General features: G+C 36.3%; 1 protein-coding gene across 5 annotated transcripts in view; it reads left to right on the forward strand.

The window, feature by feature from the left end:
- The window catches only part of PLCL1 (phospholipase C like 1 (inactive)), a 339289-nt gene extending 319395 nt beyond the window's left edge, over positions 1-19894 (forward strand). For 4 of the 5 annotated variants that reach the window (XM_027590766.2, XM_027590770.2, XM_027590769.2 and 1 more), the window contains exon 6: positions 15051-19894. In XM_027590766.2, the coding sequence (XP_027446567.1) occupies positions 15051-15233 (183 nt within the window). In that variant the 3' untranslated portion in view covers positions 15234-19894. The remainder of the gene's footprint in view (positions 1-15050) is intronic. The other variant, XM_027590767.2, reaches the window with a different exon arrangement.
- Positions 19895-27139: the final 7245 nt, after the last annotated feature.

Genomic DNA, 27139 nt, shown 5'->3' on the forward strand with positions numbered 1-27139 from the left:
TATGATTTTGCAGAGAATAAAGATGTCCTTGGTAAAAGGACACGTCTAGACCAGATGCAGTATGGCTGTCATTGGGCTGTAGGGAATGCCGTGCACATAGAAGTCTGTGTGAATGGTGCCTCTAGAGTTGTGCAGCCCAAGACCAGAGGTCACAAAATACCACTTGCCTGCTGGAATTCTCAGTGCTGTGGAGGCAGTTAAGCAGCAGAAGCCACTTTGTGATCACTCACCGTGTGGCCTGTTGTTACTACATCTACACTCTTTTTTTTTTCTAAAGATTTTATTTATTTATTTGACAGAGAGACACAGCAAGAGAGGGAACACAAGCAGGGGGAGCGGGAGAGGGAGAAGCAGGCTTCCCGCTGAGCAGGGAGCCTGATGCGGGGCTCGATCCCAGGACCCTGGGATCATGACCTGAGCCGAAGGCAGACGCTTAACAACTGAGCCACGCAGGCACCCCATACATCTACACTCTTATTCTGGCATTTTTGCAGATTTATCTTTTGGATAGATGAGGTAGCCAATAATTTAAGCAATGTAATCAGTAATTTCTTACAATGAAACCACACCAAGCAAATGCCAGGCAAATAGAAAGCATTTTAAAAGTCTTCTTCTAGTACTAGGAATAGTCTCTATAGTCTTTGCTCTGGGGTTTGGAGCATCCTACATCTTTCAGGTTGCTGTAAATGATCTTTTTTGAAATGGAAATAGTATGAGCTGGCCAAGTAGAGGTTTCTGTAGAAGCTCCTTCTGTGTTTGGCCTACAGCGCTCATGGCAGTATGAATTCGGATTTCAGGGTCATTTATTATCCAGTGAAAGTTAATTTGAGATATTGAAACTTTTAAACAGTATTTGTTTCTTTGTGCTGATGACCATCCATTACTGAAATTTCATTTGAAATGCAATTAATTATCTTTGTCACCTTGCTAAAGGTTGATACTAATCTTCTGTCCTCTCTTATTAGATTTGTTGACACAGAGGCAAATGATCACAATAATGGGAAGCAAAGAGCCCAGAGCCGGGGAATCAACAGGCAGTGGATTCTTACTGTTTTATTGAATGGTTCTTTTGTCAAAATGACAGCAAGAGAATTCTCAGGATACCGGTATCATCACACAAACCTACATTCATGAAGTTTTCTGCACTTGAGTCATATTTTTAAAGTTTAGCTCAGGGGTTTCTATTACTCAGCTCACTGGTGTTGAAACAATTTTGTTGACATTTTCTGTAAGTGGATTAGGCTCACAGTCATTTGCCCAAAGCAGACAGATGGCTTCTTAACCAGAGCACCCTTGCAGGAACTTATCTTATGGTATCTTCAAAAACATAATGGGTCTGTCACAAAAGATGATGTTTGTCATTAATTTCTTTTGGTGACAGATGATTTCAGTTCATTTTTACTTTCTCATCTGCCTTAAATAAAATGGCGTTTAACATTTTTTATTCCAATAGTGAGCAATGAATGCTTCAGTGTTTTACAGTGAGCAATGTTGTAACCTCTAATTTACAAACAAGAAAATAAGCGTTTGCCTGGGAAAGGATGACATGTTCCAGGGTTTCCCAAGGAAAATTCCGCCATCAGTGGGATCATTATTCTTTTAATTTTAATCATTATGGGGTTTTTCACAGGTTATCAATCCTGAATGTTATTCTCAGTAACTGTTTATTCCCTCTATTTTGCCAACTTGTCTTTTTTAAGTTTCAAAGTAGTTTTTGTTTCCTCTCATTTTGTAAGGTAGAGTACAGTAGACATCTATAACATTGTCATTATCAATAGCGAAATATTGTATTTACTGAAACTTTTACGTTTTCTGCTTATAGAATAATTATAATAGCTAACAATCATTAGAGTTTGCCACATATTATTCTAAATAATTCACATGTATTATCTCTCTTAATCTGGCAGTAAGCCCAGAGGTGAGTATAATTATTAGAGCCATTTTATGGATGAGGAAACTGAGGCACCAAGTGACCTTGTTCAAGGTCAAAAAGCTAGTAAGTGGTGGAACCCAGGATTTGAATTTAGGTAGTCTGACAGCAGAGGTCCCATTACATTGACCTACAGAATAGCAGTATGGTTACAGTTCAACGTCTCTGGGCCAGATTGTTATTATATGAGCAAAATGTGGAATCCTTAGAATCAGATGTATTCTTTCATCACTCCTGGAGTTCTGGCTCTGCTCCCCAGTTTGTGTGTGCTGCCATCTTGGGCAGCCAACCTATGTGGTAGGTTTTCTGGAGCTTATGGATACTGCAAGGAGAATCAGTATCCCAAGGATCTGAGAACTAACAAGTCCTCACATTAATGGCATCCTTGAAAATGTTCAGCTGGTGCCTGTAATGAATTTGATTCTTCTACAGTCTTCTTTTTTGGATCTTATCTATTGGGACCTATGATATCTTTTTTTTAAAATAATTTATTTATTTGAGAGAGAGAGCATGCACAAGAGAGCAAGCTGGGGGAGCAGCAGGGGGAAAGGGAGAAGACTCCCTGCTGATCAGGGGGCCCTGATCAGCCCCAAGTGGGGCTCAATCCCAGGACCCTGGTATCATGATCTGAGCTGAAGGCAGATGCTTAACCAACGGAGCCACCCAGGTGCCCCAAGGCTTATGATATCTTTAAAATGAAAACCAATCATCTTCTCCACACTTCTCCCACTCATGAATCTTCTGCCATTGCTTTTGTATTTCTGAAAATTGGACTCAGATCAAAATTATTAAATGATTTCAAACTCTGTACCCACATTCAAGGCAAAATTAACATCAAAGTATCAGCACAAAGAAAGTATTTATGTATGGGACACTCCTGGGGTTTTATCAAAGGATTTTTTCCTCTTTAAACCAAATAGGGCTTATACTATTTTTTTCTTCTCTCCATTTATTAGATCTATTAGATGACATGTGCAGCATATCGTGTTATGCAACTAAATGTGAAGAAAAATAACACACTGAAGAAAAAGCATCATCTGTTGGTCTGGGGAGTGGACCAGAAGGAAGTTATTTCCTTCACACTTCTTTCCTGTGTGAACCTGGGCAGTATATTTACTTAGCTTTCTTGAGTCCATTTCTTCACCTGTAAAGTTGAAAAAAATTATAGCTGATCTTCAAATATCTCAAAAATGTGAAATAATTGCTAAGAACTCTTTCTTAGCAGAACCAAAAGATACTGTCACCAAGTAATACTTTACTGAGCATTTTCCACTTGCATTGTTTTTTCTTCAGTATAAATTTAAAGGAAACAAAATGGGGGCACCTGGGTGGCTCAGTTGATTAAGCATCTGCCTTCAGCTCTGGTCATGATCGCAAGGTCCTGTGATCAAGCTCTGAATCAGCTTCCCTGCTCAGACTCAGGGAGTCTGCCTGTCCTTCTGCCTCTCCCTCTGCCCTTCCCCCTGCTCATTCTTTATCTTTCTCTCTCTCTCTCTAACAAATAAATAAAATCTTTTTCAAAAAAGGAAACAAAATAAATTCTAAGTAGGTGAATTATAAGGAAAAAATGGGATGCATTTAGCCATTTTGTGCTATGTCACAAAGGCAGTATCCTTCCAGATCACTGTCCCATACCATCTCTATCTCTATCGGTAAGACTGTAGGGGGATTGAGGACTCAAGGCAAGCATCACAATTATATCATATTTCACTGATTATACGATGCCAAAAAAGAGATGAAGATGCTTCTCTGTCTTCCAAATTATTGCTCATTTGCAATAAGTCTCCTTAAGCAGGAGACTTGCCTGATCCCCTAGACTACGTGTTCTCACCACAACACATTCCTTTCCTTTAAGCACATGGCACAACTTGTGATTAGATATAGTTTTATTTTTGTGGTTTTTTGATTAATGCTTGTATTCCCTAACTAGACCTCCATTCTATGTGGGCAGGAAGGGCATCTGTGCTCACCATCTTACCCTGAGTCTAGCCCTGTAGTTCTTCATGAGTACAGTACTGCGGGCACTTTGCAAAATTGTGGAGGTGATGGAAGAATTCTCTGGGGACGTTGGGTGGATACAGCCAGGAATGCTGGATATTGTGCATGGTACGGGACAGAGCAACATAATGAACAGTTGCCTGCATCCTGCAAGACTTTTAAGTCCTGCCCTACTAAACCATCTAAAATACGAACTGGAGTACTTTAGTAAATGATATTAATTTTTTTTACAAGAAGTTGTGTGGAAGGCCCAGTACATGAGGAAAACATAGGTACTGAGAGGCATGTCTAAATGAATAAAGATATTGTTTTTAAATTATTGAATAATTTATTCACTCTGGGCATTCTGTCTACTTGATTGTATGATTGCTATACAGTAAGTGATATTGGAACAAACTGGGAAGGAAGAAACTAGTTTTAATTACTTTGTTATTTTTCACAGTCCATGGTGGCATCACACAGTGTCCTGTGAAGTAGAAGCTGATATTATCAATCACAAGAAAAATATCTTTTGAGATACATTTGAAGACTTGGCAACTTTGGTGGGGGGTATGGATAGTATTTATTTCCTCACTTGTGGGATTATCACACTTTTTCTCCCTGGTGAGAATCTGGGCTTGTCTTGGCATGCTATCCCTACCTTAATTAAGGTTGTTTCCTTTCTTCGTTTATTATACGCAAATAAGCCTGGACTGTTGCCATTCTTTGTTTTTATACGAGTGTCTCTCTGGTACATCTGCATTGTCATTTTCCTATATTCTTTGTGTGTGTGGAATTGCATCTGATCTCTTTATTTCTCTTTTGAATTTAAATGAATTCATATTAAGTAAGTACAGGCCTCTGCCTACTTCATTATGGTTTCTTGTGTGCTTCCCTGGGCGTTTATATATCACGATACATATTATTTTGTTTTAAACAACCATTCTTTTATTTCTCATTAACAGTATAGTTAGAATACTATATTTACTTACTTTTTAATATCTGTAACCACCTTATATTATTTCTGACTTTCATTTTAGGATAATAAAGGGAGCCTTACAAAATATTTGTTTGAATGGGCTTTGGTTTTGGGGCGCCTGGGTGGCTTATTTGGTTAAGCATCTGCCTTTGGCTCAGGTCAGGATCCCATAGTCTTGGGATTGAGCCCTGTATCGGGCTCCCTGCTCAGTGGGGAGTTTGCTTCTCCCTCTCTCCGACCCCTGCTCTTGCTGTCTCTCACTATCTCTCTATCTCTCAAATGAAGAAAGAAAATATTTAAAAAGAAAAAATAAAGGGCATCGAGAACCACAGGTCAAAGACAAAGTCTGATATATGGAATATGTTTAGTAAATATTTGCTTGATGAACAGATAGAAATAAAGCAAAAATGAAGATCTAAGTCCTTATTGATAACTAAAGGAAACCTCCATTGTTCCTAAACCAAAGGAAGGTCATGGGTATGTCTTGGTTCATACATAGGTAGCTCAGAACAATAGACAACAGGGACAACAAATGGGATTTGGAAATATTAAATTCTATACTTTTTTTAAATATTGATTTTATTTATTGATTGATTTAAAGATTTTCTTTCTTTCTTTCTTTCAAAATTTTATTTATTTATTTGCGAGAGGGAGAGAGAGAGCATGAGATGAAAGAGAGAGAAAGGATGAGTGGGGGGAGGGGCAGAGGGAGAAGCCCACTCCCCACTGAGCAGGGAGCCTGACACAGACCTGGGGCTCCATCCCAGGACCCTGAGCCGAGCGCAGATGGCTAACCAACTGAGCCACCCAGGTGCCCCTTAAAGATTTCATTTTTAAGTAATCTCTACACCCAATGTGGGGCTCAAACTTACAACCCCGAGATCAAGAGTTGCATGCTGCACCGACTGAGCCAGCCAGGTGCCCCAGTACTTCTTTTTAAGCTCAGTCAACAAGTGTATCTCAGTGTAATAGGTTTAATTGATGAATGTGCTAGTACCCATCACTAATGGTACCTGTTGTGAGCACTGTTGCTACTGGATTGTTATTAATATTATTGTTATTCTATTTTTCAGCTTTATTGAGATATAATTAATATATAACATTGTGTAAGCTTAAGGATTATATATATAAGAAAGATAATTATATGAGGTGTTGAGTGTGTTAACTAATTTATTATGGTAGTATATAATATATGTAATATATGTACAGTGAGATGATTATCATAGTAAGTTAGTTAACACACTCATTGCCTCATATAATTATCTTTTTCTTTTTGTAGTGAGAACTTTTAAGATCTACTTTCTTTGGCTCAGGTCATGATCCTGGAGTCCCGGGATGGAGTCCCGCATCGGGCTCCCTGCTCAGCGGGGAGCCGGCTTCTTCCTCTAACCCTCCCCCCTCTCATGTACTCTCTCTCTCTCTCATTCTCACTCTCTCAAAATAAATAAATAAATCTTTAAAAAAAAAAAGATCTACTTTCTTAGCAACTTCCAAGTATACAATACGGTATTATTAACTATAGTCACCATGCTGTGCGTTAAATTTCCAGAACTTACTCGTATTGTGATTGGAAGTTTGTACTCTTTGACCACCTTCGCCTATTTTCCCTATTCCTCGCCCCTGGCAATCATCAAACTACTTTTGTTTCTATGAATTGTGTTTTTTTAGATTATACATAAAAGAGATCATCTAGTATTCGTCTTTCTCTGTCTGACTTATTTCATTTAATATAATGCCCTTGAAATGCATCCATGTTGTTGAAAATGGCAGGTTTAGCTTCTTTCTCTCATAGCTGAATAATGTATTATATAAATAACATCTTTTTAAATGTTATTAGCAGCTACACATATATAGATACATTAAAGATATATATATGTATTAAAGACGATGGCTACAGATATGTATGTGTATACATTTATCTGTTTGTTTGATGGATACTTAAATTGTTTCCATGTCTTGGCTATTGTAAATAATGCTGTAATGCACATGTTAGTGTGAATATCTCTTCAGATCCTGACTTCATTTCCTTTGGATATACACCCAGAAGTGGAATTGCTGGATTGTAGAGTAGTATTTTTGGTATTTTTGAGGAATCTCCACACTGTTTTCCATAGTGGCTGCACCAATTTACATTTCCAGCAGGGCACAAAGGGCCCTTTCCTCCATATCCTTGCCAGTGCTGGTTACCTCTTGTCTTTTTGATAATAGTCGTTCTAACAGGTGTAAGGTAGTTTTGGTATCTTACTGTGGTTTTGATTTGCATTTTCCTGATGATTAATGATGTTGAGCACCTTTTCATATACCTGTTGGCCATTTGTATGTCTTATTTGGAAAAATGTTTATTCAGGCCTTTTGCCCATTTTATATTGGATTATTTATTTTTTGTTATTGAGTTGTTAAATATTTTGAGTTGTTATATCTATGTATATATATATTGAGTTCCTTATGTATTTGGATATTAACCTCTTATCGGATATATGGTTTGCAAATATTTTCTCCCATTCAGTAGGTTGCCTTTTCACCTTGTTGATTATTTCTTTTGCTGTAAAGATTTTTAATTTGATGTAGTCTCACTTGTTTATTTTGGCTTTTGTTGCTTGTGCTTTTGATGCTGTACTATATCAGTTACGGTAGTTTTGTAGTGTAGTTTAAAATCAGGAAGTGTGATGCCTCCAGCTTTGTTCCTTTTCAGATTGCTTTGGCTATTTGTAGTCTTGTGGTTCCAGATGAATTTTAGAATTGTTTTTCTCTTTCTGTGAAAAATGCCATTGGGGTTTTGATAGGGATTGGCCTGAATCTATAGATGACATTGGGTAGCATGGATATTATAATATTAGTTCTTCTGAGCCATAAACATGAGATATCTTTCCATTCATTTGTGTTTTCTTCAATTTCTTTTATCAGTATCTTGTAGTTTTCGGTATGCAGATCTTTCACCTTCTTGGTTAAATTTAAGTATTTTATTGTTTTTGATGATATTGTAAATTGGATTTTTTTCTTTATTTCTTTTTCTGATCATTTATTGTTAACTGATAAACACTATTGATTTTTGCATGTCAATTTTGTATCCTGCAACTTTACTGAATTCATTTATCAGTTCTAACTGTTGTTTGGTATAGTCTTTAGGGCTTTCCATATATAAGATTAGGTCATCTGTAATCAGAGACAATTTTACTACTTCCTTTCTGATTTGGATGCCCTTTCTCCCTTCCTTCCTTCCTTCCTTCTTTCCTCTCTCTTCCTTCCTTTTTCTTTTCTTTTCTTTTCTTTTTTTCTTTTCTTTCCCCTCCTCTCCCCTCCCCTCCCATCCCTTCCCTTTTCCTTTCCTTTCCTTTCCTTTCTTTTTTCTCCCACCTAACTGCTCTGGCTAGGATTTGCAGTACTATGTTGAATAGAAATAGTGGGAGTAGGCACCCTTGTCTTGTTCTTGATCTTAGATGAAAAGCTTTCAACTTTTCACCATTGACTATGATGTTACTTGTGGTCTTGTCATATGTGGCCTGAATTATGTTGAGGTACATTCCTTCTATACTCAGGTTGTTGAGAGTTTTTTTTTTTTTTTAAGATTTTATTTATTTATTTGACAGAGAGAGACACAGCGAGAGCAGGAACACAAGCAGGGGGAGAGGGAGAGGGAGAGGCAGGCTTCCCGCGGAGCAGGGAGCCCGATGCGGGACTCGATCCCAGGACCCTGGGATCATGACCTGAGCCGAAGGCAGACGCTTAACGACTGAGCCACCCAGGCGCCCCAGTTGTTGAGAGTTTTTATCATGAAAAGATGTTGAATTTTGTCAAATGATTTTTTATGCATCTATTGAGATGATCATGATTTTTATGTTTCATTCTCTTTCTATGATATAATTATAATTATTAGTGATTAGTGTTTAAATAATGTTAAATGACTTCATTTATATATATATATATATATATATATATATATATATACACATACTCAACAACACAAAGATGGTTTCTTCTATATTAAAAACTATTTTTAAAAAACATGGTCAATGCAAAGGTTTTCTGCTTAGGACACAGTTACCATTTTGAAGTAAATAAGGTTCTTTATTCCTTCAACATTCAAGTTAGTCAAGATTTCCTGATGAGGAGGATATTGTAACAATGCAGGATGTTATTTGAAAAAGAAATGTGGAAAAAGATTTTATTTGCCAGATCTTAAAACATATGTTTTCAAATTTAACTTTCTTTTTTTTGAGATTTAAAATTTTAATTTATATTTTAATTCACATGTAGTAAAATTCAGTGTTGTGGTGTAGAGTTCCATGAATTTTTAGGAATCTGTTGTTACATATCTAGCACCATGATCTGTTTCAAATTTAACTTTCAAATATAATTTTCATTATGTTGAATTTCAACAGATTCTAGCTTCAAACTTTTTATAGCCTTTTGTATAGTTGTGCTTATTAAACATGTCATTCTGCTTTATTTTGCAATGTTGTCTTCTCCTTGGTATTAAATTATTCTCAAAATTTCTTTGAAATATCTTCTACATTTTATAAACTAGTCTTCCTTCAGAATTAGATTCTCAGGTATTAAAAAGACTTATTTATTTTCTGTTTCCACAGTCTTCAGAAACATTTGATTAATTGGAGTTTATGAACAATACTAAAATAAATCAGTCACGAAACTAATTTAAAAACCTGACCTTTATATAAAATTGTAAAAGACAATGGGTCAGGTGAACATGTCCAGTGTAGTCCCCTTTCTGTTCCTTTAAGAATAAAATAATTTTATTGCATTATGTAATAAAGATTTGAAAACAGTGTTAACTTGTTTTGAGTTCAGAGTTTTAGGCGAAGAGTAATGTATGGCTTCATATGGCTCCATAACATTGGCTCCATTAATCCAATGCTCTTAGACCAAAACTGTCTACGATTATTCATCCATATTTCTTGAGAATTCATAGAGTTAAAATTCAACTTTTTAACTGACTAGTAGAATGCAGTTGGAATATTTGGTTGCCAAAATATTGAAAAATAATAAATCTGACTATTGATAATTAAATGCAATGGAAACTTCTATTTATTTTGCAATTAAGTTATTTTGTCCATGAATCTCCTAATAGCTATACTTTTGTGCCCCATAACTCTTGTTAACATCTTGTTTCCAAACCCTACATGACTAGGCTTTTGTTCTGGAGAGCAAGAACTCCAGGCCATCTTTGCAGAGCTTTACCCAATATTCTAGAAATGTCACATCTGTTATGACATCACCACATTTTTGATCTGCTATTTTAATTTGTCAAATGAAGAACATTGTAGAAATTATTTCTACCTCTTTGCAACAAAACATTTAGCCTCTTCAGATAATACAGAGATTCCCAAAAAGCATGGTTTTTGAAATAGTAAGATGGTAGTAGGGTACAACTCACCATCACATGGTTTTGTCCAACAAATGGTAGCTAGCACGAATAAAGAGCTGCTAATTCCACCATGCTGTCTATGGCTGACTTTTACTACAGTATTGTTCATAGCTATTGACACTAGCTGTAGGTGCGGACTCTCACATGAAAGAATATCAGGGGAATCAATCTGCCTTTGAGTATGTGCTGAAAAATACCCATACAAGTCTGTCTGGAGATGGAGCTACATTTGTTTATGTGTGTAGATGTGTATATGTGAGGGTCTATCCATTCCCAGAGTCTCAATTAGCTTCTTTAAATATTTGTGGTGTGCTCTGAGACAACCCACGTATTTCCTTCACATGTCACAAGGACACTAGTCATGATGTCCTCCTGCTCTTTTATGCACTAATAACACAAGGGATAGTGCAGTTCATGGGAAAATGGGTGTAAAGGAATCATGGATGTCTTTTGTAAGTTATTCTGCCAGAATGTAGTCAAAATTATTTTTGAACAGTGTTGGGTAGGGAGGGAGTTGCCTTTCTTAGTAGAAGAGGAATAATAAAAATCCTGAATGTCTTTTGACAGATAATAAAATATGTTCTTAATAGATAACTTCCAAATATATAACTAATAAGTTCCTTACATTTAGAATTCCAGTTTTTTTACAGTTATGATATAATGAGATAATCTGTGCAAATTTGCTTATACTTAGTTTATTAAGTGTTCAATAAATGTTAGCTTCTGTGTAGGGTTGTGATGATATTTTACTGTCAGTAATAAGTTTATTAGTAGTAATAAAACTTGTGGCATTGTACAGCAAGCCCATTTACAGTCTAAATTGTATCAGATATTTCTTGATTTTTAGATAATGTGTTTTAATTGCAATCTAATGCAGTTGTAAGGATTTGGTTATGACTGCTTAATCTCTTTTTTAAATATTCATTAATCATCACTAATTTTTATTTTATTTTATTTTTTTATTTTTTTTTAAAGATTTTATTTATTTATTTGAGAGAGAGAGAGAGAGGAGAGAGAGAGAGCACGTGAGAGGGGGGAGGGTCAGAGGGCGAAGCAGACTCCCTGCTGAGCAGGGAGCCCGATGCGGGACTCGATCCAGGGACTCCAGGATCATGACCTGAGCCGAAGGCAGTCGCTTAACCAACTGAGCCACCCAGGCGCCCAATCATCACTAATTTTTAGATTCAAAGTCTCTATAGTGATCTCTCTATGGTTTTCTGTGATGCCAAGAGTTACTCTATAAATATGATGAAAACTCTATAAATATAAATATTATATAACACCAAGTAAAATTCTCTCCTCTCCTCTCCCAAGACCTCTACTTGAGGAGAATTTTTGAGCATATTTCTTTGGAAACGTCTGTTACAATACTCGTTAAATACACACAACACACTAATCCCTTTAAATTGATCAGCTGATTTGAATACCTAATACATCTTGTAGGAAATGATACATAGGACAAAACGTTTGAAAGAGGAGATACCATATAGGCTGGCTTGTTAGGAGTTTGAGAGGGAGCATAACAGAGTCGAGAGACGGATGCTTGTTGGCCAGGGGAAATTGCAGCACATAAAATGGGGAAAAGTACTAAAAAGGAATGCCAGGATGGGGGTTGTTAACCATAAATTTCACTCTTTTTGTAGTTTTGCCTGGTATGAGTTTTTCCTGGTTCTGATATCCTAAGAGGGGAGGATTCATGGAGTGGATTCCTTGGGCCACAGAACAGAAAGATGACCTTTATTCTTCCTTCTTTAAAGAACAGAAAAAAAAATTTTTTTTACATAAATGTTTCAATGTAAAATGTAAAAATTCAATTGTGAAACTGTCTTTGATTTTGTCTTCTTCTATTAGTTAACAATTGAGTTTCTTTTTCTATTTCTTCTCTGCCTGTGTGGTTCAGCCAGGACATGGTGTCTCCTGGTTATCAGGAGATGATGTAGTTGTGTTTTCGTGCACTGGCACAAACTGTTTTCTCCAATTGGCCATTGTTTTCTGGAGAGAGGGACTTCTGTGTACCGGAACTGGCACAGTCTGGCATGCAGGCTTGCATGCCACCTCTCAGAACTGATGAGACAACATTCTGGCTGATTAATCAGATAGGTTTCATAACCTGCTGCAGAACAAGGGGAGGGGAGAACATTATGCATTAGTGGCATCCAGCTTGCACGTTTCACTCTTTTCTTGCAATTAGGGAAGATGCCAATTTTGCTTTTGTTGCAATTTTAAAATGCTTAATGAAACGTTTAGAACTAAAAGGAAAATGATCTCTTAAAAGTAACACTGAAAATGAGTGTGGATCTGATCTTTTTATTAATACAGTTTGGTTTTTAAGAGAATCTTTCCATTTGTAAAACCAGTGGCAATATACCTATCTCTGCAAAACAGACTCTCGCCGATGCATTTTAGACAGATTAGTAAAATTTATATATTAACATTTGTACAGTGCCAGGATATTCATTATAGTAGTAGACTGTGATACCTGCTTTTCACGTCACCTTATAGCGTAGTTTACTTGTGATTACCAAAATTACAAACAACTCTTCAACATTGTTTCTTTAATCTTTAACACTGTGAGGAAGGCTGAAGGTTATTTTCATGTTTACAAGAAGAGCAAGTGGCCCAGGGAGAAATAGTTGGAGCTAAGAGTAAAACTAAGATAGCCTGACTTTTGTCCTTGCCAGCGTGTCCTTGGTGCACCTGATCTGCCCGAATCTCTAGATAACACCTCCAAGTTCTGTCAGACTCTGCCACATGAGCAATGATTTTCTTTATATCTGCATTGTTTTCATGGGTAACAGTGAATAGGAGGCTCTAATGTGCTTTGGAGAGAGTGCATGATTTTCCTTGAAGAGATGCCATATCACGTAGTGGTCAAGACTGCAGACTCTGGAGCCAACTGCTGGACTTTATTTAAACCCCAGCTCTACCACGAAGTAGCTGCATGACTCTGGGAAAGGGGACTGCTCTGGGCCTCAGCTTTTTTTTTTTCATCAATAAACCGAGAATAAGAAAAGTGTCTATCTTCATAGGGTTGCTGTGACAATTGAATGAATGAATGAACATATGTAATGCACAAAAAAGAGTGCCTGTACAGAGTAAGCACTTTATATGTATTATTATTATTATTATCATTTAAGAATTGCACTTTTCCAAGTGGTACTTTGTTTTTCAGTGTCCAGAGGGAACTCATCCCTGTTCAGAACTGACTCCCCAAATTCCGCTGGCATAGTGAATATTTTTCTTTAGAAAATCCATCTTTATATGACAGAGTGTTCATTCTCTAGTCTTTAGTCTTAGTCTAAATTATAAACATGGTGTGGGAAATAGGACACTGGACTGAGGTCCAAGACCTGGACTTTAGTCCCAGCTCGTCATTTCCCAGCTGTGACCCTGGGTCAGTCACTAAACCTCATCAGGCTCTGCCTCTTTTCTCCTCATGAGAAAGCTAGACTATAAAACTTCCACGTCCACTTATAAAATCCCTTTCCGTGACTGAGGTGATTGGGATAAGTCCACTTTAACAAAAATATTAGGCAAAGCCATCCTTGTGTATCCCATTTAGTTAAAGCCTTTTATTAGAAGGATTTCACTATTATTACATAGGTAGGATTGGCAAGTGCTTGTGTAGATTTTGAGGAATGGAATATGCTACGGCATTTTTAAACATGTGTTTCGTCGGACACCCTGAGGAAAAACGACTCATCAAATTAAACAGCGTATCATGGAGCACGTTGGTTAAAATAGGTGACTTACCCTTTTGCTGAGTCTGTGCTTTGTGGAGGAACTCTCCAGCCATCAGCGTCCGCATCCTCCCACACTGTCCTCTGCAGTTCGGGGTCACCTCCCCACTGCAGTGGTAATGGAGAGGGGAGAGAGGAGGGACCATCTCTCCTCTTTTGTCTGTGCCCCATGGGAGTAGGTTCCGGCTTCCCCACACTTGGTCCTTCGGGTGCCAGGGTCAGCATCAGCTTATATACTTGATCATTGTTAATGAAGAAGTAAAATAAGAAATAAAAAAAGGAGAAAAAGTCTTTCTCAAGTGCTGATGTTCCTGAGAGCTGATGATTTCCTGTGATCCTCATTTACTTTTTGTTTTGATTGACATACTGAGCCTCCGAAGCCGCCCCCCCCCCCTTTTTTTCCTCCATCAGTCAGATGGGAACATTGTCTTTAGGGTGATGGAAAAGACAGAAGGAATATGGGTAACTAATAATTTATTAAAAGGCAGATTGCAAGGATAATCCAATGTATAAAAACCCAGTTTACCAAGCATAATGGTATGTGATTTACTTTACAGAAGATATTTTGCTTTGTAAGCTCTTGTACACTGAGGGGCTGATTTAATTTTCAGTTCTTTAAAGAAGAGCTTCTTTCCTTGTTTTCTCCCAAGCCTAGGAATGCTGGGCCTGAGTGGGACAGGAGTTCCAGCAGTGTGCAAAGTTGCAGACTGTGGGGAGGGACGGATTCACCGTCCTCAGAAATGCAAAGGACAACTCCCCCCCCCCCACCCCCCGAGGTTATTCCTTATTGCAGGAATCTCAAGAGCCTACTGGCAACCACAGAGCCGACTGGGAAGGCTAAAGTTGAGGCCCTGGGCTTAAAGAGCAAAGACCCTGAACAGGGCCAGAAAAGAGCCTGGGGATAATCCCTGCAAAAGTGAGCTCTGAGGGTCTGGGTCCATTTCCTCCCTGAGCAGTAGCACAAATATATAGAGTGATGTTACTCAGGATACGCCTGGTCCATAACTTTCTTTTTTGGTGTATATTTCTCCTTGTTTGTAGGGCCAAGGAGATCTGTTGAAGAATGCCAAGAATGAAGCCATAGAAAACATGAAGCAGATCCAGCTGGCGTGCTTGTCCTGTGGACTTAGTAAAGCACCCAGCAGTGGTGCAGAAGCCAAGAGCAAACGTAGCCTGGAAGCCATCGAGGAGAAAGAGAGTGGCGAGGAGAATGGGAAGCTGTGACCCTGCGCAGTACTGACACGCACACCCAGCCTTCCCCTTGAGGACTCCGGTTTTTCTCTCTGGTTTTCTTTCTTTCAGCTTTTTAGAAGTTCACAAAAAGATGCCCTCTGTGGGGTGTTGGACATAGATATTTTCACGTCAGTATTTTAATGTAGTTAATTTATCTAAGTTAAAACCTTTAGTAGCGGTGTTTAAAAATTCTCGGATGTGTGTACATACCCATGTATGGATGTGGGTGGGAGTGTGTGTGTGTGTGTGTGTGTGTGTATGTGTGTTTGTATGAGAGAGAGAGACAGAGAGAGAGAGACAGAGACAGAGAGAGACAAAGAAAGAACCAGAAAGTGACAGAGAGAGAAAAAGAGAGATTGAGAAAGAGAGCTCGAGATCCTATGAAAATCTATTCTTTGTTGCATTATTCATTTAGTAAGTTATTACTTTGTCATTTTGGGACAAATTTGTTAATCTGAAATTCTAAAGAGCACTTACTATAACCGGGTACTGTGTTTACTTTACTTTGTCATTTAATTTAGAGATCTTAACATAGGTTATTAGCAAAGGAAGCCAAATTTACCAATGCATAGATGTTTTGATAGATTAAATATCGATTAGAAAATTCTTAAGAATCACAGTAGAAATAAAAGTGAGTGAAAGGTAAACAAGTCATCAGAATTTCTGAGGTCAGCAAAATCATTTCTTCAGTTAGAAAGTCTTTAAACTATTTATTAAATAAAATCAATTTTTAGAAAGTTTTTTGGTAGTTGTTTAACAAACATATGATTTCAATGGAAAAGCTAATCATAAACGAATTTATACCCACCTCTGCAGAACTCTGAAACACAGTGAGAGCTCTGTTGTAATTAGGATTTTGATGTGACATGATTTTCAGTTATAAAATTTCAAGGTTGAGATTTGTTGGAAGGTCTCATTCTTCCAAACTGGGAGTCTAGCATTCATTTTCTATAATGGACATGAGCAGCCAGGAGGTCTTGTCTTTGATTAAATATAATTTGTTGTACTAAATTTAAATTGAAAGGCATTGTTCAAACAATACCACATTATCATGTTGAGCTGATATAAATTCTGTGGGTCAGATAACATCTTTGTGATGATTTAAGAACTAACATTACAAATATGATAAAATTTTAATACATGAACAAAAACTTACACACAAAAGAAACAAACTAATTAGGGTACATTTATAATTGCATCCAGATAATTTTTACCCTAATATCTTCATAAAGTACTTGAGTGTAAAATGTTTGTTACCTCCAGAAGAACTAAATGTTCTATGGTTATGAAAATATATTTATTTAAAACATTGCTTTTATTTTGAAAAGCTTCTTAATTAATTTGATTAACAAATACACCAGTTTTGGGGGAACCTAGAGAAGATAATTGTTGACATTTTGCAAATATAAGCATCTTCTATAGCTACTGTGTTGAGTTATTTCTGACTTCTTAACACTATTATGTTCGTGTTGCACATTACTGAAAGTAAAGATATGAAACAACACTTTTATTGTTTTCCTTTATTGTGAATTCATTGAAAAGAGAAAAAGTAATGAAAATAATGACATATAATGATATTATATTAAAAATATCTCAAAGGGTATGATATTTCCATGGACCAAAAATGATGAAATTTCTCCTTGGGTTTTAAACTGGGCACTTGGGGAGGTTCATGAGCTCATTTTAAGGTAGGTTTCCAATGGTACTATAATCGCCTGAAAAAATTTCTTTACCCTCCATTATACTTAACCTGCATAGTAAAAGGAATAGTAGAATGCAGGTATCTGAACTCCTTATGATAAAAAGGAGGTGATAGAGACAGAAACAAAACCCACTTTACATCACCCAATTGGTAGGTTTCACCTGTGGACCTCTTCACCTCCCTGAATTCTATTCAGAGAAGTCCATGCCTTTACTGGTGGTACAGAGAGGTGGGAAGAGAAGATAAAGAGTGAAAATGCTCAAAGAATATTATTAATTTCTTTAATTGAGGGTCAAAGCCAATCCTTAAACGTGGCTTCCCTAGTTTATTCCACTTGTCTTGGAGTTCCACTCACACTTAGGAACTTGCCCAAATGCTCCTGAACTGTTTTTGTTTTTAGCTTAAATAGAGTTTGAAAAACAAAACCAAAACAAAACACAAGTATCCTTGAGAACATGATACGGGTTCCACCTCATCTAATGCTACTTCTGGCAATGGGTTGTCTGCCATTCTCTACTCCACTGCACTGGGTATGATTACTAATCAGGGAGTGAGGGGTGGGGCAGGGTGGAGCTTTAGATTTTGAGAATGGTCTTCCCTCTGGATAGAATAATAAAAACAAAACTTTTTACATTATTACATCCTACCAGCATCTGTCTTCTTTCCAGACTTGTATTGCAGTAGAAAAATCCTCCTTCTGTCCGCTTAGCTTTTGATGATACGAGGAAGGTAATGGTAGATATTAATTCTGTTTTTGTTTATTAATTTTTACATTACCAAGGGAATTTGAAGCATAGTGGTAGATATTGTCACTGACAGAGCCACTGATATAGTAAATGGAAGAATCGACTTGGATTCTGGTTTGTCTGATTTTATGTGCAAGAGTATTGGTTCAGTGGTTTTGATTTTTAGTTTAATTCTCAAAATTTTAAACTGAACTACTAACTCTTTCCTTTATAACCACAAATGAAAAGAACTTTATTGTATTCTTTGATAATAAAATACTAATGATCAATATTAAACATGCAAAAGCAGAGATATGTAAAAGAGTCACCCACTATTAACATTTAGATTTATACCCCTTCAGACCCTGAATATGCTTTGATTATACATACATCTAAATATGCTTTGATTTTTAAGAAAAGTGAGATCACATTATATAAAGTGTTTTTGTAATAATCTTTTCACACAATAAAGACAATACATCATGGATCTCTTTCTGTCAATAAATATATATCTATATATATTGGGGCTCTCAGCCTTTGAATTGAATTTAGTCCACTAATAACATACTTTATTTGGCTACTGAATCTTTTTAAAAAAATTTTAAACATAAACAACGTTTAAAAATCAGGAAATTTCACATAAAAATTTAATTTTCTCCTTCTTCTAAAAGATTGGGTATTCTGATGACACTAGACACCCTTCCACACCTCCCCACATCTTACTTGTCATCAATTAATCGGAGTTGCCTTCTCCAAGAGGGGCATGTGCTGCCCAGTTTGCCAAAGAGCTTCTTCTCTCATTTATGTCACATCCTGCCTTAGATGTCTTAGATGTCTTAGGTGGTGATTCTTGATTCAAATTAGTGTCATTGTCTAATTATGTGGATTATCATAACATATTTAGCCAATTCCCTGTTTTCTCTCCTAATTTCTTGTTATATAAGCATTGCAGTGATGAAAATCCATTTTTTCAAAGTGGTTCAATTATTTCTTTAGGATAAATTTCTAGAAGTAGAATTGTTGGGTCAAAGGATACATGGATTACTTTTAGGGATTTTGAAATACATTGCCAAAGAGTCTCCAAAAAATGTATCCAATTTCAATTCCCACCAGGAGTTTATGAGAGTGCTCAAATCTAATACTAAATTTAATTATTGTTTTTCATATCTTTGCCAATCTGCTAGATGAAAAAATCTTATTTGTCTTTATGTCTACTCTCTATTGAGAGTGAACATGTATCAGTATGTTCATTGACTATGGATAATCTCATATAGATAGTTATGAGTTTCTGATCATTTTTGAGTGGGATGGCAACTTTTTATCTTTTTATTATTATTTTTAAGAGGCATTTACCTAATAAGAATCTTAACCCTGTGTTTTTCATATATATTACTAATGTCTTTTGACATACAGATCCCTAATTTAAACCAGGTTATGATTTTTTCCTTTATGATTAGTGTTAAGACATCTTTGTCCACCTGTGCTCATGAAAATATTCTCCTATATAGGATTGCCTGTTAGTAGCTTTCTTGGTTTACTTTCCACATTTAAATCTAGAATCCTCCTACCCTTGCTTTTTGTGTATAGAGTAAGGTAGACATCTAATTTCATTTGTTCTCAATGTGGATAATCAGCTGATCCAGCCTATTTACTGTAGACTGTTCGCTATCCACTCCTCTGTAATGTCACCCTTGTAAAAAATGAAGCACCCATGTATGTGTGCATCTATTTCTAGAATCTCTGTTTGGTTCCATTGGTCTGTGTCTGTCCTGGCAACATTACTGCACCGTTTTAATTATGATAGGTTTGTAATGTTTTGGTATCAGAGAGAGTAGGCCTCCCCACTTTTCTTCTTCAACATTTCCTTGGTTATTTTTGGTTCTTTGCATTTCCATATATCAATTTCTATTAGGTACCTTCTGGAATTTTTATTGGTGTTACATTGAATGGATATATCAATTTGGGGAGTTCAGACATATTCACATTATTGAGTATTCCAATCCATCTGCATGGTATATTACTCCATTTATTCAGGTCTTATTTAATTTCTCTTAATACAATTGTATAGATTTCTGTATAAAAGTCAGTAGATCTATTCCTAGGTATTTGATGTTTTTCATGCTATTAGAAATAGTAACACTTTAAAACTTAAATTTCTAAATTGTATATAAAAATATAATAGATTGTTTTGTAATGATCATGTATCAAGTGAACTTGCTAAACTACTTGTTGACTTTAATTATCTATTTATTATTTTGGATTTTATAGGTATAGATCATGTCATCTGCATATAATGACAGTTTTATCTTTTCTCATCTGTATGCATTTTACTTATGTGTTTTATCTGTTTTTCTTGATTTGTAGAACTGGTTAAAACCTCCAGTATAATATTCAATAGAAATGATGTTAGTAAACATCCTTTCTCCTTCCCAATCTCAGAAGAATTTTGCAGTATTTCATCATTATATATGATGTTTACTCTAGATTCTGGTAGATTCTTTTGGGGAATTTAAAAATTTTTAAATACAATTTTTGCCATGTATATATATATATATATATATATTATATATATATATATATATATATATATATATAAAACTATAAAACCCTTAGAAGAAAATATAGGAGAAAATTTTGCAATCCTGGGTTAAGGCTATGAGTTTTAGATATGACACCAAAAACACAAGTAACAAAGGAAGAAATAAGATTGAACTTCATTAAAATGAAAAACTTTTGTACTTCAAATGGCACCATCAAGAAAGTGAAAAGACAATCTGTAGAATGAGTTTACAACTTGTATGTCTGATAAAGGACTGGCATCCAGGATACATAAAGAATCACTATAGCATCATAAAAAGACAACCCAGTTTTAAAAATGGACAAAGGATCTGAATAGACATTTCTTCAGAGAAGATATACAAGTAGGCAATAAGCAAATGGAAGGATGCTCAACATCATTGATCATCAGGAAAATTTAAGTTGCAAACACAATGAGATACCACTTCTCACTCACCAGGATAGCTACAATAAAAAAAGACAGGTAGTAACAAGTGCTAGTGCGGATGTGGAGAAATTAGAACCATCATACGCTATTAGCGAAATGGAAAATGGTCCAGTAGCTTTGGAAAAGAGCCTGGCACTTCATCAAAAATTAAACATAGAGTTACTATATGACCGGCAAATCCACTTCTAGGCGTATACTCAAGAAAAATGAAAATACATGTCCACAAATGCTCATAGCAGCATTATTCAGAATAGCCAAAAAGTGGAAACAATCCAAGTGTCCATCAGCAGATGAAAGGATAAAAAAGATAGCATATCCACAAAATGGGTTATTCAACAATAAAAAGAAATGAAATATTGATACATGTTACAACATGAATGAACCTCGAAAACATTATGCTGGGTTAAGAAAGCCAGGCAGGGAGGCCACATATTGTGTGATTCCTTTTGTATGAAATGTCCGTAAGAGGCAAATCTGTGGAGACAGAAAGTACACTAGTGGTTTTCAGGGGCTGGGAGGAAGTGGGATGGGGAGTGACAGCTGATGGGTATGTGGTTTCTTTTTGGGGTGATGAAATGTTCTGGAATTAGATACTGATGATGGTTGCACAGCTTTGTGAATGTACTAAAAACTACTGTGTAGTTTAATAGGGTGAACTTTATGTTATGTAAATTATCAGTGAGAGAGTTACTTAAAAAAAAAGAAACATAGAAAAGAGAGTTTACATAACGAACTGAGCACCAGTGAATAGTGAAATAACTCCAAGAAATCTAATACATACAAAATTGGCAGGGGGGGAAGAAAAAATATTTGAAGAAATAATGACTGAGAAAACTCTTTGAATGAAAACTATAAAGCCACATATCTAAGAACCTTAAAAAAAATCCCAAGGACCAGAAATATGAGGTAAACAACCAAGACATATTATAATAAAATTATTCAAAAGCAATGATACTGAGAATATCTTAAAAGTAGACAGTGAAATAAGACATGTATGTATAGTACACAGAAAATTAAAAAGAACATTATCTAGTGTAAACCATGTAAGTGAGATGACAATGGAGCAACTTTAAATACTGAAAGAGAAGGAAAAACTTAATTCTAGAATTCTATGCCCAGTGAAAGTGCCCTTCAAAACTAAATGTGATATAAACAATTTCAAAAAATGAAAGAACTCATCACCAGCACAACTTCAGTACGAGAAATGTTAAAGGAAGTTATGACTTTGTTAAATGATCATTTATTAAGTCGAGTCCCAAGGTGTTGGATGGTTCCACAGAAGGCCACAAGGGAATTGAAATAGAGAAGTTTGTTACTCACAAGTGCTGGAAAATGTACGTGGCATGCTTTAATAAGGAACCATGGAGAGGTCAAGGCAGGGTACAGGCAGAAGGAAAGTGGGGTACCAAGGGCACATACCTTTATTTTGGGTCTGAGGTGGAGAGCTTTGGGGTTCTTGGGCTAAGGCTGGATTGGCCAATTCAAAAGTGGGGTTTTGGTAAGCTTTGTGGGGGTCTTACTACAGGGCACTCAAGGAGAAGGCTCTGGGAGGGGGAGAGACTGTTTATCACAAGGGTGGTTTGTGGGATTTATATCGGGAAATTGTATTTACTTATGACTCTGTGCGCTGTTATCTAGAACATGCATTCAAGAAAGGGGCTAGTGTCAGTTCAAGGCCTTCACAGGCCTCCTGGCCACACAAAGTGGATGCTGAGGCAGCAATATTAGGGAGTAGTTTGACTAAACTCTCAACAGAATTTCTCCAGACTGGAGGAAATGATGCCAGATGAAACTATGGATCTACACAAACGAATAAAGAACACTATGAATAGCAACTATAGAGGTAAATAGATTAAAAAGTGTTTTACTTAAATCTCAAAGAGATAAATGACTATCTAAACAAAAATAACAAGGTAATAAGGAAATTGTAAAAGATATAAAAGGAAAATGTATGATAAGAATAGCACCAAACTGGTAGGAGAGAAAGAGTCCAGTACTATGTGTGAAATAGTCTGATACCACCTGAAGGCTGGTTGTGATAAGTTAAAGAGTAATTTATCACAATCCTAAATCAACCACTAAAACAAGAAAGCAAAGAGCAATAGACTAGTAAGCCAACTGAGGAGATAAAATTGAATCAGAAGAATATATTCAATTAATCCCAAGGAAAACAGAAATAGAAAAAAAAAAGGAAGAAAGAAGAGATGGGGGGAAAATCAGCTAGCAAGATGATTGTCTTAAAGGCTAACCATGTCAGTAGTCACATTAAATGGAATTGTGTAAATGAAATTGTCAGATTGGATAAAATAAGACTAAACAGGAGGCTGTCTATAAGAAGTACACCTTAAATAGAAGGACACAGGTTAAAAGTAAATAGATGGGAAAGATATGTCATGCTGACATGAATCAAAAGAAAACTGGAATGGCTATATTAATATCAGATGAAGTGTATTTCAGAGCAATGAATGATACCAGGGATAAAGAGGGTCATTTCTTAGTGATTAAGGAGTCCCTTCATCAAGAAGATGTAACAATTCTAAATGCTTATGCAACTAAAATCAGCGCTTCAAAATACATGAGGCAAAAACCGACAGAATTGCCAGAAGAAAGGCACAATCATATGATTATAGTCAGAGTTCAATATACCTTCCTCAATAATTGAGAGATTAAGTAGAAAACAAATATGGATATAGGCGATTTAAATAATATCATCAACCACCTTGACAAAACTGACATTTATACAACACTACACTCAACAGCAGTAGCATACGTGCTTTTTTCAAATGTACGGGAACATGTATCAGGAGAGACCATATTCTGGGTCATAAAACAAGTCTCAGTAGGTTTAAGAGGATTAAAATTACAAAAAATGTGTTCTCTGACTACAAAGGAATTACATTAGAAATCAATTATAGAAAGACCTTTGGAAAATCTCCAAATATTTGGGAACTAAGGGAAGCACTTCTAAATAAAAATTCATTAGTCAAAGAAGAAATCAAAAAGGAACTAGGAAGTTATTTTGAAGTGACAAATCATCAAAATTCATGGAACAGCACTAGCGCCATTCAGAGGAGGAAATTTATAGCAGTTAATATCTGTATTAGAAAAGAAGGGAATTTGAAAACTTTAGGCCCATAAATTCTACAACTTCCTTGGAAGACACAAACTGCCAAATCTCAAAATAATTATAATGAGTAAAAGAGGTCCGACAAAAAGTACATACTGCATATCCAATAATATAAATGCTTGGAAATGCAAACTAATGAATCGTGACAGATCAGTGGTTGCCTGGGGACAGTGGGGGAGTGTAGGGGCTCAAAGTGGCAGAAGGACACTTTCGGGGAGGGTGTCTATGTTCATTATCTTGATTGTGGTGATGGCTTCACACGTTATACATACATCAAAATGTAATTAAATTGTATGCTTTAAATATGTGGAGGTTACTGTATGACATTATACCTCAATAAAGCCCTTAAAAATACACAACAGTATCTCTAAGTTAATAATAATTTTGAGGCAGCTTTGTTTTCTTTTATAAGTAAACTTTACCCCTGCCTGTATGTTTGTTGTTTCTTTTTTTCCTTGATGTTCACCAAGACTTTGCCTCCGTATATTTTCAGATAACTCAATTTTATTTTTATCTGAGAAATAGTGAGTTTGTAGAGTTAGGTGTCTTTTTAGCTTATAAAAGCTTTCTTTTTGCATTTTCCAGCGTGTGTGGGTGTGTGGGTATGTGTGTGTGTATTTAGGAACATATTTGCTTTGTGTCACTGCTTTAGTCTCTTTAGGAACAGCATTTGGCCTTATCATCATCATATGTTTCCTTCATCTTTTCTGTAATAATGCTATTTTTCTGCACTTTTCTTTGAATCCTGGGGGGGGGTTTCTTGTGACTTTCCAACAAAAATTTTATATTCTATATTGTCAGTATTGCTGCTTAATATTCGATCACATTTTTCATTTCAAAGCATTTCTTCTTTATCTCATCCAGCTCTTTATTTAAATTCCTGCTTGCCTCTCAACAGCTTTTTCCCTTATGATCCATTTTCTGATCCCATCTTTAATAGTTAGCACTTACCTTATCTTCTGTGTGCCACATACTGTGCTAAATGCCGACCTGTATCAGCTCATTTAGTTCTCAAAACTGTCTGAGATATTGATATTGTCTCCAGTAGAAGGGAAACCAGGGCTGAGAGACTGTTCAGTTATCTATTGCTGCATAACAAATTGCCCCCAAACCTCCCCGTTTAAAGAATGGAGCCCATTCATTTTGCTTACCTATCTGCAGTTTAGGTTGGGTTCAATGGGCGGCCGGGGGGTACCCATCTCTGTTCTACCTCATGTCAGTTGGGATGATTTGAAGGTCAGGGGCTGGAATCATTTGAACATTTGTTCTTGCCCAGGGCCAGGAGTCGGTGCTGGCTGAGACCTGAGTTGGAAGATCTACAGGTAGCCGCTGCATGTGGCCTGGGCTTTCTCACAGAGTCAGTGTCCCTTGAGAGAGCTAGCCAAAATAAAGCTGGATCACCTTTATGACCTTGCCTTGTAAGTCACACAGCACCATTTCTACCACATTGTATTCACTGAAGGTGACCATAAAGGCACGCTCAGTATCAAGGAGGAGGGGTGTGATCAAGTTTAACTATTGAGTAGGTGGGGTAAGTTTCTGAAAGAGCATGGGAAGCCAGACATGTTGCTGTTGCCATTTTTGGAAATTTTAATCTTCCACAGAAAAGTTAAATATTTTTTTCCAAGGTCACATGATCATAATGGAGGAAGATTTACTTCATAGACATCTTATTTCATAGAAATAATACTAAATTTCCTGGAGTAAAATTTGATGCTATCCCAAATGTTCTTTTTTTTTTTTTTTAAAGATTTACTTCCTTATTTTAGGGGGAGAGAGAGAGTGAGAAAGAGAGAAAACACATGTGGGTAGGGGGAGGGGCAGGGGGAAGAACCTCAAACAGACCCCTGCTGAGTGGGGAGCCTGATGCAGGGTTCAATCCCACGACCTTGAGACCATGCCCTGAACTGAAATCGAGAGTTGTTCGCTCAACTGACTGAGCCACCCAGGCGCCCTGATGCTATCTCAAATGTTCTTAAAAATTTTAAGTATGACCTTCCATGACTCTTGTGTTATGGTCATGTCCCTTTATATTTAAGCATTTTGTATTATAGTCTTTTATGTTACTTTACACATTCATATTGATTTGCTTTTCTTTTCTGAGTACTCTTGTAGTATATTATTCAGACTTTTTTTTTCTTAAGAAATGGCATGAGTTTATTCTTGCTAGAATTCTTCACTTTTAGCTTGGATGTTATTAAAACGCTTACTTAAAATTTAAGTGAAGAACTAAATTTTTTATCTTAAGCTGCAGGATCTAATGTTACTTATTTAGACTCTAAATCCTTTCTAAATTCTTTTAATTTCCCCAGGCCCTAATTGGAATATATATTTGGATATGTTGGAATATATATATATGTGAATATATAATATGAATATATATTTTATATATTTATTTTGTTTGGAAATTGGTAGATTGATGCTGCCATATTGAAGTTTGGTGTCTGAATTTGTCTATTTACAGATATGCCATTATGCCATAGAACTATGGTCATCATTTCCATACAATCTCTTTACAAAATATAATGCATAAATGTTTAGATGTTAGGGTTGCTAAAACAAGCATACTAACAGCTCCTGGCACAATGCTTAATAGTCCTTTTTATCTGTCTTTTATTTATGCAGCCACAAATTTCAGCATTCTCAACAAGGAATTCATAATTACTTGTTGGGTAAAATAAACCATTGACATAGGAAAGAATAAGAGTAGTTTTTATAAGAATATTGTACAGCACTTCTTATCTCTAAGGAAAACAATGTGACACAACTGACTGGAAAAGAATGCTGTTCAAATAAAATCTCAAGGGCATTATAACTGTTCAGTGGTTAGAAATTTTGCTCAGTAGTTAATATAAATGTCCTATAATCTTAAAGTTCCCTTATCTGTTTTATTTCGATGTAGCAGCTGCTAGTCAGCACATATAGTATAAATAATTGGATCTTGGAAGCTGGAGAGGCCAGATTTTAGATTTCCGTACAGTGTCCTTCATCAGTGTATCCATATCCAGGACACCATGTGTTCTGATTTTCCTTTAGAAAACCCAGTACTGCCAGGAGAGTGTAGAAATCCTAACACTTTGGTGAGCAGGCCTGAATAATACATTGGATTTACAATATTCTAGCCTTCTTGTCATATCTGGGTCAAGTCGCCGTGTATAGGACTTGTGAGGACCCTTATTCCTTTTGGGAGAGCAGTAGTGGGGCACAGGGGAGAGATCTCTTTCTGTGGCCAATCTTACGCTTTCCCACCACACCCTGGATATTTTCCTGTGTTTCTATGATCTGTTCATTGATTCCCTCCTGTGCTCTAAGTTTCAGTTAGCCTCTCAAGCAAGAGAA

This window comes from Zalophus californianus, chromosome 3 (genome assembly GCF_009762305.2).
Source record: "Zalophus californianus isolate mZalCal1 chromosome 3, mZalCal1.pri.v2, whole genome shotgun sequence".
In the NCBI taxonomy this organism is placed as follows: domain Eukaryota; kingdom Metazoa; phylum Chordata; class Mammalia; order Carnivora; family Otariidae; genus Zalophus; species Zalophus californianus.